The following is a 15,745-nucleotide window of genomic DNA, read 5'->3' as shown; positions in this document are numbered from 1 at the left end:
GATACATATAGCCCGCAGGGACGAGCAGACTAGGTACATGTGGGTGAGACTGAAAGCAGAGACAGGCAGATACCTCTATCTAGCTATTTGTTACTTTCCCCCGAGTACATCAGGTAGATAGAGTGGGGGGAACGGGGGCGGAAAAAAAAAAAAAAACAGCCTACACGTAGAGGATGGACGTCCTACGCGTGAAAGAAAAATGGGGGGAGGTGTGGGGGGGGGGGGGGAAAGACATGCTACGCGTAGAGGTTGGGGGGGGCTAGGGCAGCGTGCAACGCGCGAGCAGGGCAGGGCGGCGGGGGTGCAGGGCGACAGGCGCGCGGGGTAGAGACGGGGGTGCAGGGCGGCGAGCGCGTGGATGCAGTGCAGGGCGGGCGCGAGGGGCAGAGGGGGGGGGGGGGGGGGGGGGCAGAGCGCAAGCCAGGCAGCAGCGAGCAACGCGCGCGAGCAGCACAGAGAGAGAGAGGGGGGGGGGGGGGGGGGGGGCGGGGGAATGCAGAGCGCGTGAGCAGGGGGCAGCAGGAGCAGCAGAGAGAGAGAGAGGGGGTGGGGGGGGGGGGGGTGGGGGGGGGAAGGATTCTTAATTAATAAGACCACGTTCAGACGGGCCCGGCGGTAGGTTCCATAGCCTTCTTCTGCCACCAACTCGCAAGTTCAGATGAGGCGGAGGAAAATGGGCTATTGAAATGGTGGTTGAATCTGGGCTAAAACGATGGCTGAAACTGAAACGCTGGAAAGCTGAAAACATTGGGTACTACTGCAGATCCCTCCTCCCCTCCCCTTCGCATGCCCAAGGGCTACCTTTATGCGAGCGTAAGGCTGGGTCGACAGTTTTCTACGATCAGGCCAAATCCACAATCTCATTAATTTGCCCCAATGTCACTTTTATTAAAGTGAGTCATACGAGATGGTTCACGCGGTCAAAAGCCTATATGCTGAAAATGTTGTCCTGTGCAAGAGAAGGTAATGCAACTGTGACCGGCGTGGACATGCACGTCCTTCTAGAGGCTCACAAAGTGCCAGGCTCAGTCCTAAGCCAAGACTCATGCTAGGCTGTAGCAGCATGTCCACGTAGCGCAAGTGAAGTGTGCACGTGACAGTCTGTTGCTGTGTAGGAACGAGAAGCGAAAGGAGACGACCCTCTGAAGAAGCCCCGACAAAAATGTCAAGAGACCAAATCCTTTGGAGCACGACGAGAGATGCCTTCAAGGGGAGAGGAGGCAGCGAACGAAACGAGGGGCGGGAAGGGGGGTGGAGCAACGCAGGGGTGGGGGCGGGACAGCAGCAGCGAGCACCCTTCTACCAGTTCACTGCTTGGAGATGAAAGAGCTTGAAACATGGTTCTCTTCAGCCTCTGCAGGACCCCAGAAGTGGATGGCATTTTGGAAGCACGTACTACCATCTTTAGCAATTTGTTAAGGATAGTCATAAGCTAGGGCTCCGGAACTAGATACAGCCTTTGCGTTCTCTGTTAAAAATCAGCAAGAGAGATGAAATGTTTATTTACGCCTCCAAAAGACCTATGACACTTGCAAACAGCATCATCCTTGCATGATAAAATAAAAAAGACTAAGGTAACAATATGCTAAAAATGCAACAAAATGCGTGCGTATCTCCCAAATCCTGATCTGTCAAACGGGCTGCCACTCTTAAGTACCATCACACAAACTGTGTCATGGACTGCTGCATTATGGATTCAACTCTCTCATGGGTCGCTGCATCACAGAATCAGATTACTCTTCTCTAAAGAACCTCACAGGAGCTGCTCTATGCCTGTTGTCAACGGCCCGTATGCGGCCATGGTAAATATATCTGTAAGAAACACAAGGGCATCACGATCTACTAATTTTGGAGAGGCCCATGAACTGAAAAGTGACATATCCTGGGTTTTGATGAGGGCTGCTGCTCAGCAAGGGATCTGCCAACTGCCTCTTAATGGGTCTGCTCAAGCATGTCAGACTCCGTAACAAAGCATGTTTGTGCCTTTGTAAGTCTAGCAAGAAAAACCCAACGCTTATCTGATCAGATAAAGGACTGAAGCCCTCTTTGAAGTTGGAGTATACTTGGCACCGACATATATAATGCTCCTCCAAGTCGCATAACTAGCATATCCGCTGCTCTCGAGGTACCGAAGTATATCGACCTGTCTCTATCTGCAGCTAATGGGAGCAGATGCAAAGCTGTCTATGGGACATCGTGTTTGTAACTCGTCCTTTAATTCATCAATGTTGCTTTTCTAGCCCAATAATCAACCCCGACAGGGTTCTTGTGGTACCAGGGTATCCTTAAGTGGCATGATATAGAAGTCCTCGTGCCCTAAATACCCATGACAATGCAGCCAAAGTTTGCCAAGGATAGGTGTAATGGCGACATCATGCCTTGGTGCCGCTAAAACCCCTCCATTCGTGGTCCCATTTCTTTAGGTGTTATTCCAAGCCAAGCTGCCAATTCCGGTGTAACGAAGTTAGCCTTGGCTCCTCCATCGAAAAATACAGGATCTCCTAATCTCGTACTTTGCCCCACGCTTTGCAGAGCTTGCGTAAGTGATTTATGATGATAACTCAGGATGAATGCTCAGTGTGTACTAAAGGTTCCTTTTCCTTCATGAGAGCTCATTTTACTGGATGAGAGAGATGTGCAAAAGACTAGAGAGAGAAGAGAAAGAGATACTGTGAGTGACGAGAGAGAAAGAAGACTCTGATGCTGTAGTCTTCCTTTGTTGTCGCATCTGAATTATGAGCTCTCACTTATGGATCTGATTATTTTAATTATCATTCCCAATGCTCTAGTCATCCTTTGATGACACATCCGAAATATGCCCTCTCACTTATGGATCTAATTATTCTGATAATTCATTCAGAATTATGGTTCTTTGAGCTATTGCTAAATTAGCAATACATATATAAATATATGACAGAGAGTTGCGAGAAGGCTCAGCTCTCAGGCACCCTCTGTACTACGTAGTATTCTCAGCTGTCTTTATAAAATGGAAAATCTCTTGACGGAGGAACCCCCCACCCCCCCCTTTCTCCCCTCTCCCCCTTATAAGACCTTGAGTTTTCTCTCCATAAAACATGATGCAAACTCTCGAAGTCAAAGCAGAATCAAAAGGATAAAGCAAAATGAAGCAGACGCTAAAAGCTAGCACTTTCTGCCCAGACTTGAACCCATGTCAACCTCTTATTGTTTCTAGAAACATGGCCAAAGGAAGCTACTCAGAAAACCAAAAGCCTTTGGCTCTATAAAAACTCTTAACTTTAGCATCTGTCAAAAGAAGTTCATTTCTCTTGTTATAAAACTGGCTCACAGTCGTCGTTATCAACCAGCTACTACATGTGGTGTTTCTCTTCTTCTTGTATATCTCTCTTACACATAGGCAAATAGACAGCTTGGGTATTGTTGCCATTAGAGCCATCATCAAGAGAGATTTCCTCTCATGAGAATCAAATTAGAATCAAGATTCGCTTGATATCTATAGTTGTGCACAACACATTATCAAGCTCAGTAGTTACATAACCTTCCCATCTCCAGCATTCAGAGTTATAGTATGCGCCTATTAGATTTTGGTTTTATTAGATGAAGGAGCTCCTTGGTAGTGTTTCCATCCTTGTAGGCCGAGAGTGCAGTACAGTGGTTGTATGAAAACTGGACTTTGTGCTCTGCCACAGATTTGGTAAGAAACATCTATTTAGACCAAAAGATGGCTTAAATAAGGTCCTACATGCTCAACTAGTTATTGTGGTTATGTACACAGCAAATGGTTTTCTACAAGGTGGATTCTCTCCAAGAATGTTTAATTCAACAAATAGGATATATTAGAGACAGTTATACAAATTCTGCCATTGCGAAATGCATATCAAGCATGGTAAACCAAATAAATATACAATTAGATAGATAATTTAATGATCATATGGAGAAATCCATACCAGCTGCCAGTACATACATTTCCAAGCCATAATACTAGTCACGGATGACAACAATCTCTCATAATTTTTTTTGGAAACCAGGCACGGCAATTTTGTCTTATTTCACCTTCAAAAATCAGATGACCATAATATACACATAGCTTTACAATTAAAATACTCAAGTGGTCACTTACTCGAGTGTTCTGAACAATTTTGACCCTAACCATTCAACATGCATACAATTCTATCGCTTTTCACAATCGATGTACCTTGTACATGAAGCACGAGCCTGTACCATACCACCTTTCTTGTGCCTGTCAACCTTATTGTGTGCATTACAATATAACACACATCCATACTGGATGTGTATGTGTATGTATTCCGAGCCTTCTATGGCTATGAGAGTTCAATCAATGGTGTCTCACGAAATCAAAGATGGGAAAAGCTTTGGAAATTTACCTATTAAAAGAGCAAGAGAGATGAAATGTCAAAGAATCTTTGAACGGATTTGAAGAAATGCTTACTTGCAGCTTCCTAAAGGGAATTTTGTCATGAAAGGATGCCAAAGAGGCTAGAGCAAAAGGTGGTCACAGATTCTACTTAAGAAAATAGAGATGTATCTCCTTAGACAGCAGCCCTTGAGGCATTGACAAAGACGAGTGGTCAAATCTGTTGTTGGATTCCAAAACCTCATCCATTTTTAAAGCTAAATAACAAGTTCTGCTGCAAATATTTCACTGCAATATAGTAGCTGCATCTTCTGTCAGATATCACAGGTTTGTTTGCATTGGCATACACTTGCATCCTAATACCTACTGTGCGGCTTAATTAATGTGTGCTTTATGTGCAAGTGAATGTTCAAGGGCAGCCCTCTGAAGACTGGGGATAAAAACATCTCATGAATAAAAGGTACTCGTAAAACCTTGCACGGGCATCCTTACATGTTAGTCGCCAAGATGTTTGAAACATGAACCCAATACCAACTAGCGCTGTCGTTAGGCTGCGCAGAGCCTCAGATAAGTTTACTGTGGCTGCATTCTTGATGACTTGAGTATCCTCGGAAAGTCGACTCAGTAACTCTCCCGTTTTGGTCACATCAAAAAAGGCTATCTCCTACATGGCAGCAGACAATCTTTTACTAGCACATTAAGGCACAATTGTGATTAAAAAAAACTCCATACTGAGTATCTAGCATACCAAGGAGAAATTCACCTGGCTAATAAGGTGGCCAAAAAGGTCTTTTCTTAAGCGTGCCACAACACGCTCACTTGCAGCCGTAAACAAGTATGCCCGAATGGCGGCAGCAAAAGATCTGTTCAATAAACAAAGTGTACTTACTTCCATTTGGCCAGATAATAGAGAGACCCTCTTCGAGAGCTGGGGAGGAAGCAAAAATTGCATCTCAGAAATACTTTGTTGACGAGTACTACCTACTCTGAGGTGAGACCAAAGGGCAGTTTGCACATCCAAAGTTAATTCTTGTAGTTCGCTTGTTTTGCACATTTGTATGTTACCAAATATGTTTTCCCCACAAAACAACAACTTGGCACCATGTATAGTATAAACTCGACTGAACTAATATAATGTAGTTTTCAAGGCAAGAATAAACTTTAATGTAGGAGTAGAAAATCAAGCAGGGATACACATGGCCTCACCAAAGTAGCTGACACCCAATCCATGGTCTTTGAGACTGCTCTTCAGCCACTGAAGTGCAATGTGGTCAAGAATAAATAGTGCAGATCCAGTTGTCCTTTCTTTTGCCGTACGTTTCTTCACTCTCCAAAGGCTAGACTCACAGATTTCAGCAAGGCCAGAGTCAGACTTGACAATTGTGTCAAAAGTAAATAACCAATCACAGTGGTTAGTGATTAATTATGTGGTGCATTCCACTCTTTTGACATGATCAATAAGCCAGATTCTAAAGCCCGGAAATGCTTGCACAAATCAAGCTAGCTTGGACAAAATGGCAGTCATCCCTTACAAGGATATCAAACCTGCCATCCTTGACTCACACAAGCCACTGCCACCTACCATTCCGAATAACCACCATAACCAGCGCCAGTTGCTAAGGTTGCTATGCTAAAGCGTTTTCCAACAGCTCTACTATACCAACAGTCTGGGGGCAATATCATTGGTGCTCAAAATCAGATTTTGTATTGTATACGATTGACTAAATACTACATCTCTACCAACATCATTGGTGCCCTACCAGATGTAGAACTACACATCAGTAAATGGCAACATGGCCCCACAAAAAAAGGATAGTAAATAGGGCATTTTTGCAGCACTGAAGATTGATAATATTTAAAACAGCATCAGCTAGTCGCAACTTGATGAACGTTTCATCGAAATCTGCGTACTTGCTAAGTTTAATAAATATATACCTACATGAACCCAGGATAAGCCCAGATTCACCCTTAAAGGAAAGTGCAAGGTATAGGCCCATGGTAGTCACCCACAAGACAATATAACCATCAACTCCATCATGCAAAGTATTGACTAAATACAACGACACCCCCACTAATGTCGCCAGTGCCCAATAGTGGGTGTAGAACTAGGTACTAACATACGCTCCCAAACACAACCCACACCACACGCGCACACACATGAGCATAAATCAACACATAAATCAGCGTACTGAGTTTCTGTCATGACTCTGGAGATCAAGGGCAGACTCAGCCATAATGAAGCCTAGCACTAAAAGAATCATTGAACCGGAAAAATTAGCACAGAAATGAGGTAGCTGATAGGGGATACGCACCACAAAAGATAGAAATAATCAGATCAATATCACCAGAAAAATTAGCACAGAAATGAGGTGGCTGATAGGGGATACGCACCACAAAAGATAGAAATAATCAGATCAATATCAACTCGTCGTAACTCCGACGAAAACCTCACAATGTGAAGTCTCCATGTCCGCTATACGACTAAAAAATATACCTAGATGAATCCAGGATAAGCCCAGATTCACCCTTAAAGGAAAGTGCAAGGTATAGACCCATGGTAGTCACCCACAAGACAATATAGCCATCAGCTCCATCACACCACACACGCACGCGCACACACACACTTTTTGATTTATATAGTAAGTGCATTTGATTAATTTACAAGTCGGAAACCTCCGAAGGAGGAAAACCCACAACAAGAAGTCGCTACATAAGGGTGAACACCAATGTGTTCAAGTATGAAAAGTCTTTAAAAGCAAGCATAAGAAAGCTGATAAAGGTCAAGCGATAAATTCCCAGAAAAAACGAGGGCAAAGCGCAAGGATTGCCGAAGCAACATCTTGAAGTAGGGGAAAGGATCCAGATTAATGGGGTCAAACGTGCGGGTGTTGCGTTGGCGCCAAATACTCCAAAAGGTCCAATATCTGACCCATGTGAAGAAAGCAGCAAAAGGCTTTAATGCTAGTGACATGAATCCAAAAAGCCAGAATTTCTTCTGAAACACAGCTGCGGAAAAACGGAGACGCATGAGTGTAGAAACCCGTGCAATAAAGACTCTAGTACAACGACAATCCCAAAGCAAGTGTTGACGGATTCTTCGGAAGCAAAGCAACGAATGCAGCATGAGGAGCTGATCTCAAAAAAGAACCAACTGGCAACAGACCCACCAAGCAACCCCACAGAAATAGACGTTCCTTAAGAGGCAAGTTGGGTCTTCCAAATGGCAATAAGGGCTTTCTGCTACCACTGAGTAGAACGCTGTAATGACCATAGGGCATTGCAATGGTCCGCAAGCCAGGGATTGGGCAACAAAATGTTGTAAACCTGGCAAGCAGAAACTGTAATGAAGTTGAATTGTTATAGTCGCCAATCCATGATACGGCATCCATCAGCCAGAGGTGGAATGGGGAGAAGGTCAGCCAACATGAGGTGCATTGTTTCCAGAGAGATCGATAATACATGCCTAAACCAAAACTGCGTGCCATCTCTTCAAAACAAAGCACATTCTCTTTTGAATTCACAACATTAGTAACCATACGCAGCCCCCGACGAGAAAGAAAGTAAGCCTAGCGTGGTAAGTTGTCAACCAAAGTCATCGGGAATGCTCGGCTCCAATAAATGCTTTCCAACCTCAAAGAGTTACCTTTAGGCTCAGTGCAACCAGCCCATGTCGATGTAAGGTGACCTTTTTCCAATCCGATATCAAAGCAAAGATGAAAGGACAGCCAGGAATATGTCCATCCAGTTTCCCAAACATAAACTCCCAAAGAGATTAATGCCAGTGGCCAAATGAGGAGGTAACCACATGCTCACAGAAGAAAGCAACCATCACTGTCCTTGGTTGTCGCTACTCAGCAAGCGTGGGCAAAATCAATGCTTTTCGAGCAAGAGCATATTTGCGCAAATCCAAGACGTTAGGGCCGCCAAAGCGCTTTGGACAGCAAATCTTCCCCATGGACATCAAGCACAAACCACATTTGTTAGCCTTTGTATGCCATAAATTCGATAGTATAGACGACTGAAGAAAGGTAAGTCTGTGTTGCGGCCAAGGCAGCAAGGGCAAATAGAACTCAACATATGCCATCATGATACTCTGTACAATGTGGAGTCTGACATGTGGTGGCCAAGTAGACAATTTCCAATATTGGAGTTCGATATTGAGGCAATGCGTAACCCATTCAATCTGCTGAGTGCCAGTCACATGCCAACCAATAGGATATCCCAAATGTCAAGTAATTTCATGCGGAGGCACAATCTTTCCGGCCACAAAAGCTGATTCCAAGCATGTGCATGAAGAGGCAAGAGATTAGACTTGTAGAAGTTAACTTTAAGACCAGCAGCAAGACCATACAAGTCCAATGCATACATAATTTCGCACATATCATCTAGAGTATTCCTTGGCGTGAACAAGGAGTCATCCGCATAGGCCTGCCCAATGAAATTCTGACAAGAAGGCAAATGTAATCCATGAAGGCGGCCTTGGGAGATCAAGTGATCCAAGTGTAAAAGCAGAGGGTTGTAGCGTGGATAGAGTGTCGTGCTCTCTACAGTGGGTGCTCCTCAGTGCAATGTGCGTGACATCTCACTCAAAACAGAATAAAAACACAGGAAACAACAGATAACAGAAAATCAACACAGAGAGACACAACAGCAGACCAGAACATATGGCCTCGACTATCTCAAAGGAACCAATACAGACTCTGGCGTGGCAGTACACTCAGCTCCAACCCAGAACTCACGGGTACAAAGGGGGTGTCGTCTAGATGTGTTGTGTGTATAGACTCTCCTCTAGACGACAGCGTTGGACCATATATGAAGAAGATGATCGTGATGACCCAACAGCTACTACTCATATGTACAACCATAAAGAGCCACCAACGGCTCATAAATGTCAATCATCTAAGTCTATCTCCAAACTGAGTGGTGGTGGTGACCTGGCCACGATGTCCACTAGACCACCATCCGTATCCCTACCATGTGTCACTGCCCAGCCCAGAGAGTTCGTCTAGTGTGAACCAGACCAGACCAACTGTACTAATTGTGTGTCCTATGAAAGTGACACTGTAGCCTGCTACAGGTTGCCCGCCACAAGACCGCTCACCATCTCGGTGAGAGGAATACTAAAAACTTTGTACAATGGTGAGCTCCTGATTCTACGGAGCACCCAACAACCTCGCGATCGTGTTCCATGTAACACATCTCTTTGACCCCCCCAGGGATCAGGATACAACTGTAGTTCCTGCTTAATGTATCGACTACAATCTTTCTTGAAGCAAGTGCTAGGCCCAACCATGGACACACACGTCTCAAAAGTGGAGTTAAAAACACTGCTCTGCTTGCAAACGCCTTAAGCCTTTGAATAGGTAGGAACCCAATATGATTGCATAGTCCAAGAATCCCAATTGGCAAAACAGAATGAGGCTCCACAGCAAAGAGATATGCTCGGTTTGGATCCAGCGCATCTTTAACCTCCATAACCATAGTGAGAGAAAAATGACCTGGTCCATGCTTGCAGATGAACCTTGCAACGCTTTCTGCAACAGCACTCTTCTCGAAAAGAGGGATGACCATAAGCCCGAGTAACACCGCAAATAAGGTTAAGCTCCATCGTGATGGCAGAACGAAAAGCATTAACAGCAACAGGATGGCAACCAGGTGAATGCTTGAAAGCCACAAGGAAACAGCCAAAGGCTCTTCGGCTTGCTCGTCTTCTATGATCAGATTACAAAAAACTTGCTCTCCCCCTTTGTGTTGCTGGCCATCTCCTGTGAACAAGGAAACAAAGCCAGAGGGCCGGTTGATGGTTAAATTATAGGAGATCTCCGTCTCCGAGAGAGAGAGAGAGAGAGAGAGAGAGAGAGAGAGAGAGAGAGAGAGAGAGAGAGAGAGAGAGAGAGAGAGGATTTACAAAAAAGTGTGTGTGTGTGTGTGTGTGTGAGAGAGAGAGAGAGAGAGAGAGAGAGAGAATGAGCGAAGGCGGGGGAGAAAGTAGCTGGAAGTATGTATGTGCGTAGGTGTGTGCATGAGAGATAGAGACGGACTGCACCCAACACACACAAACTGGAGTAGGAAACGATACTGTGTGGATGAAAGGGACCTCCGAAGGTAGGAGAAGCAACACACAGAAAGGCGAGGGAGAGAGACGAGGGGTGGGTAGGCGCAAGGGGCGAGGCCTGGGCAGGGGGCTAGGGGTGGGTAGGGGGGGTGAGGGACAAGGCCAGGTGGGTAGGGGGCGAGGCTTGGGCAAGGGGCGAGACTTGGGCAGGGGGGCGAGGGGCGGGCTAGATAGAGGCGAGAAGGGGAGGGTAGGGACGAGGGGGAACTAGGTAGGGGCGAGGGGGGAAAGGGGTGGGTAGGGGCGAGGGAGGGAAAGGGGTGGGTAGGGGCGGGGGGAGGGGAGGGGCTAGATAGAGGTGAGAGGGGGAGAGTGGGTGGGTAGGGGCAAGGGGAAAGGGGTGTATACGGTGGGGGCGTGAGGAGGTGGATAGGGGATGGGTAGGAAACAACATACAAAAGCAATAGATACAGATACAATGCGAACATAGTAGATACCACTTGAGTTATAATGGCAGTGGTCCTCCTACTGCGCTCCTTTGCGAGCTTACCCAATGTGAATGCTTTTAGTAAAGGGTCAACTGAGCAATCAATTTCTGTGACTTCTACGCTAGTTGTTGGCTTAAGTGGCTCATTGGGCTCAGTTACGATAGGAACACAGCAAAAGGGTGTGACCTCAGGCAAAGGTTGAATAGATAGTTCATAACAAGGCGTAGACTTGGTAGCTTCCAACCACTCTAGCAGATCTTTGTCTGACCCTTTAGGTGTAGTAGGTTGTTCTTGTTCAGGGTTGGTTTTCATTGACAAAGAAACTTGCTGCACAACGGGGTCCATGCCTCCTTCTAGGCAAATGGGTTGCATCGGGGAGCCAGGAGTATGTATCCACATTGCGTCATTTCCCCAATCATGCAGTGCTTTAGTATGTCGTAGCCATGGTCTACCGATGAGCAAGGGAAATCCTCCCTCAACCTTGGGAAGACGAACCACAACAAAATCCAAGTTAAATGTGAAGTCTTGTACCTGCAGAGGCACTGTGTCCACTATGCCCACTGGGTAGACTGTCCACCAGTCGGCCAATGTAACTGTGAAGGGAGCAGGGGCAGTAGTCTATAGACCTAGAGCTAACATAGTGAACTCGGGCATCAGGTTGATGCCAGATCCACCAACCACTATCACTCCTGAGAATTGCCGCCCCAAGACGGACACGGTGAGACGAGGGCTTCTATAATCAGTGAGGGGAGCAGCGGGATGGGATATCATATAGGACTCTAAGGGCTGCACTGGTAGGTGCCCGCCACTAGACCCTGCACCAAGATACAGAGATTGAATGATGGAAAGGGTGTCACTTCGAAAATTTGCATCAAGTCCAAGCATTTCGTACAATGACACTTGCTGAAAGGTGTTTTTCGATAAGTTTATGTTGGGCTTCTCTCTTTTGATCAGTGCTTGCTCTGGTATCTTGAGCTTCTACAAGTCCTCTATTGCTTCCATGAAGGCACCATCAATATCTAAGAGAAGAGAGGTAGGTTGGCTCTTGGCACTACCTACTGGTTTGTCAGCTATTAGGGGAGGTTGACTCATTTATGTGACTGGAGATGACCATCAGGGAGGCTAGGACCAAGAGCAGCTCTCTGTGCCGGTATGAGCACACCAGCAGGCTCTTCCACATGTTTCAACCCATTTTGAGAGGCAACTATAAGAGTTGAAGGCGGGGCCTGTGGAATGGTGCATACTATGATTAGGTTGATCTTTGAGAATGTAAACTCCTGCTGATTCTGGCTTAGGCTTGCAGATGTGGATGCGCGTTGTTTTGGGTAGTCCTTATTATAGTGATCCTTAGCTTCAGGGCAGTGTCGGCAAGGAGAAGACCCTCCTGGCAACGGACACTTGCTCTGATAATGTCCATACTCCCCGCACCTGTAGCACAAAATTGGCCTATTGGAGGGGCCAGGTGGTCTCGGCCCATGTTGCATGGGGACGGATGCTGATGTGTAGAAGCTTTGGGGAACTGAAGAAGCATTAGCATGATAAAAGCTGGGAGATGCAAAGTTGTTGTGCGTACCTTGCATAGGAGGTGTTGTCAGCAGAGGTGGCATAGGGTTTTGATGGACATAGGGTGAAACCATGTTGGATGCAGGTGTCAACCCTTGTTGAAGGTTGGGGGCGAGGCTCTGTTGTAGTTGCCGCATTCCCTTCAGATAATAGCACTCTGTCATCATGGCCAGGTTTCTCCTTGAAATGGCAGTAAGCTCTAAGTGGGCAGTCGGTAAAAACCAGCTAGCTCCTCAATTTGTACCTCAACAGAGAGTGAGACTTCAGTTGAGGTCCCATCGGGTGTGCCAAAAATGAGAGCACCTGTATCGTGGATAGTGTGTCGTTCTCTCTACAGTGGGTGCTCCTCAGTGCTATGTGCGTGACATCTCACTCAAAACAGAATGAAAACACAGAAAACAACAAATAACAGCAAACCAACACAGAACATATGGACTCGACTATCTCAAAGGAACCAGTTCAGACTCTGGCGTGGCAGCACACTCAGCTCTAGCCCGGAACTCACGGGTACAAAGGGGGTGTCGAGGCTTAAATGTGCAGGGATGGTGCAGACGTGCTGTGTATAGACTCTCTCCTCTAGACAACGACGCTAAACCATATATGAATAAGATGATCGTGATGACCCAACAGCTACTACTCATATGTACAACCATAAAGAGCCACCAACGGCTCATAAATGTCAACTATCTAAGTCTATCTCCAAACTTGGTGGTGGTGGTGACCTGGCCACGATGTCCACTAGACCACTGTCCATATCCTTGCCACGTGTCACTACCCAGCCCAGAGAGTCCGTCCAGTGTGAACCACACCAGACCAATTGTACTAACCATGTGTCCTGTGAAAGTGACACTGTAGCCTGCTACAAGGGTGGGTAGCAATGGCAAATAATAGAGCACTAAGCGGGTAGCCTTGTCAAACTGAACATCCAAGAGACCAAGAATCGGTCACTTCGCCTGCAAGGATCCCTGAGGTCGTACTGTGAGCGTATAAAAAATACACAATATGCACTAACTTGGGCCAAATCCGAGACACCGCATGACATCCACAATGTAATCCCAATGGACAGTGTCCGAAGCCTTATCTATGTCAACTTGCATCAGATACTTAGCAAATTCCATACCCACCAGCATATTGGCCAAATTATCCATTATTTGGCGACGAGGGATAAATCCGTACTGCACCTGATAAAGACCTGTAAAAAGATAATCTTTGATGTGAAGTACTATCATCTTGGCCAAAATCTTAGAAATGACGGGCATAAGGGTAATAGGCCGCCAGTGGGAAAATTGCTCGTAGAGTTTGCGTTTAGGTACCAATACAAGAACACCCTCTTTCCAAGATCCTGGCAGATGTTGTGTCTCCCATGCGGCATTCATCATGAGAAGCAGAGGCTCCTTGAGAGAATCCAAGAAAGAGATGAAGAATTCAACTATAAGACCATCCCAGCCAGAGGTGACCGCCATCTACCAAGAGCAAGCAAGGCTAAGTGTAACTCATCTTGCATAAATGCTGCTTCAAGACAATTAGTAGCCTCTGTTGAAAGGATTGGTTGCACTTGAGATAACAGTAATTGCCACGCTCGGTGAGCCTTAGTAGAGGCGGAGGGAGGAGCAGCAAACACAGCAAACACAGTACTGTATTGAGAAACCATAGCATCAGCAAGCTCCTGTTTCGTAGATGTCCAAGTCTAAGGGGAGCATAACCCGCCTAATACCTTGGGTTTGTCTAGTATGATGCAGGTGTTTGAAGAATTGTTTAGAGGCACACCCTTTATCAATGAGAGCGCGTTTGCGAGCGGAGTTTGCCATTTATTAATTTTGCGTTGATCATTCTGACGTAGGCACACACGAGCCAGACAAAGAGCGGCCTCTTGTGAAGCCAATAAGGGTCTTGAGTCAGCCAACTCTTTTAGACTTTGACAAACCAACTTTGCCTCATGAACATCCCCACGCAGCTGGCGCATGAACTGCTAGCCAAAGTATGCTTTTGTAAGTAAGGTTATGCAGCTTGCCGGTTGTACCAAGTCTCTCTTCATGGGAGAATCTATAATACAAAAGCCTTTTGGAGGGGGGGACCGGCTCCAAGTAAATCCGGTCCTCAATTGTTGTCAATTACTCTAATTCTCTCTCTTTTACAAGTATCGTTCATGCCAAGCTAACTAGGTATAATGGTTATGTTGTTATCTCTAATCAAGTACTCTTCTTATGTTATGATGAATTCTCTTAAAGAAATGCTCACTACAATCATCTTAATTCCGCTACTCTCAATGTCATAGCCATATTCCATTACACAGTTTCACTTCCAGATTGTCCATGTTCAGGGAGAGAAGAACTTAGTTGCAGATGCATTGTCCCGGAAGCCCTTGGTTCTTGCTATTTCCGTGATACATCACCGAAGCTTTGGAGATGGTTGACCAATACGGCACAGATCTTGACTTTGCTGACTGTTTTACCCAGATAAAGAATGGAAAGACAATTTCAGGCTATTCCATACGGGACGGCTATTTGATGCGGAAAACGATGTTGTGTGTTACACAGTCTTTGAGGGAAAAGGTTTTGATAGAGTGTCATTGTCCACCTATTACGGGCCACCGCGGCATAGATACCACCTTCAAGGGTGTGGAGCGTTACTTCTATTGGCCGAGGCTCAAAAAGGATGTGGATGACTTTGTTCGCGGTTGTTTGGTATGCCAAAAAGGTCAAGTATGATAGGCATAAGGCACCAGGACTTCTACAGCCTTTACCCATTCCCTCCCGCCCCTAGGAAAGCATTGCTATGGATTTCATTTTTCATCTTCCCAAGACTCAAAGTGGGCACGATGGAATTTGGACAGTCATTGACAGATTTAGCAAGCAAGCTCACTTTATTCCAATAAAGAAGATGGTCAAGCCTGATCGTTTGGCGAGATTGTCCATTGCACATATTTTTCAGTTACATGGCATGCCTAAGACTATAGTTTTGGACAAAGATTCCCGATTCACAAGTTTGTTTTGGAGGGAAATTTGGGAGAACATTGGCACGCAGTTGGAGTTCTCATCCTCATTCCACCCGTAGACAGATGGGCAATTTGAGATAGCCAATTCAGTGGTTTTTGATTTATTGAATTCTTGCATTTCGGACCAGAAGACTCAATGGGAAAAGTACTTGCCTTTGGCATTAGGAAGAGAATGGGGTCTAGGAGGGCCTCTTTATTTGGCAGTTTAAGGGAGTCAAACCTCTAGTATTAAGAAAGCAATCAAAAAATGAAATTCAAAATCTAGCGGGCAAAACCATATCGTGTAGCAT

General features: G+C 45.7%; 1 protein-coding gene and 1 pseudogene across 5 annotated transcripts in view; both read right to left on the bottom strand.

Moving 5' to 3' along the window:
• The window catches only part of LOC147458245 (ABC transporter B family member 25-like), a 157,319-nt gene that overhangs the window by 54,846 nt on the left and 86,728 nt on the right, over window positions 1-15,745 (bottom strand). For all 5 annotated transcript variants that reach the window (XM_086512935.1, XM_086512931.1, XM_086512934.1 and 2 more), the window contains 2 exons: window positions 5,118-5,217; window positions 4,847-5,018 (listed from right to left, as the gene is read on the bottom strand). In XM_086512935.1, the coding sequence (XP_086369061.1) occupies window positions 4,847-5,018; window positions 5,118-5,217 (272 nt within the window). The remainder of the gene's footprint in view (window positions 1-4,846; window positions 5,019-5,117; window positions 5,218-15,745) is intronic.
• On the bottom strand, window positions 9,452-10,116 carry LOC147458246 (diacylglycerol O-acyltransferase 2D pseudogene; annotated as a pseudogene).

This window comes from Adiantum capillus-veneris, chromosome 5 (assembly GCF_014529385.1).
Source record: "Adiantum capillus-veneris isolate H3 chromosome 5, ASM1452938v2, whole genome shotgun sequence".
Lineage (NCBI taxonomy): Eukaryota > Viridiplantae > Streptophyta > Polypodiopsida > Polypodiales > Pteridaceae > Adiantum > Adiantum capillus-veneris.
Note: the sequence above shows the minus strand (reverse complement) of the source record. Positions and strands in the feature narration are given on the sequence as shown.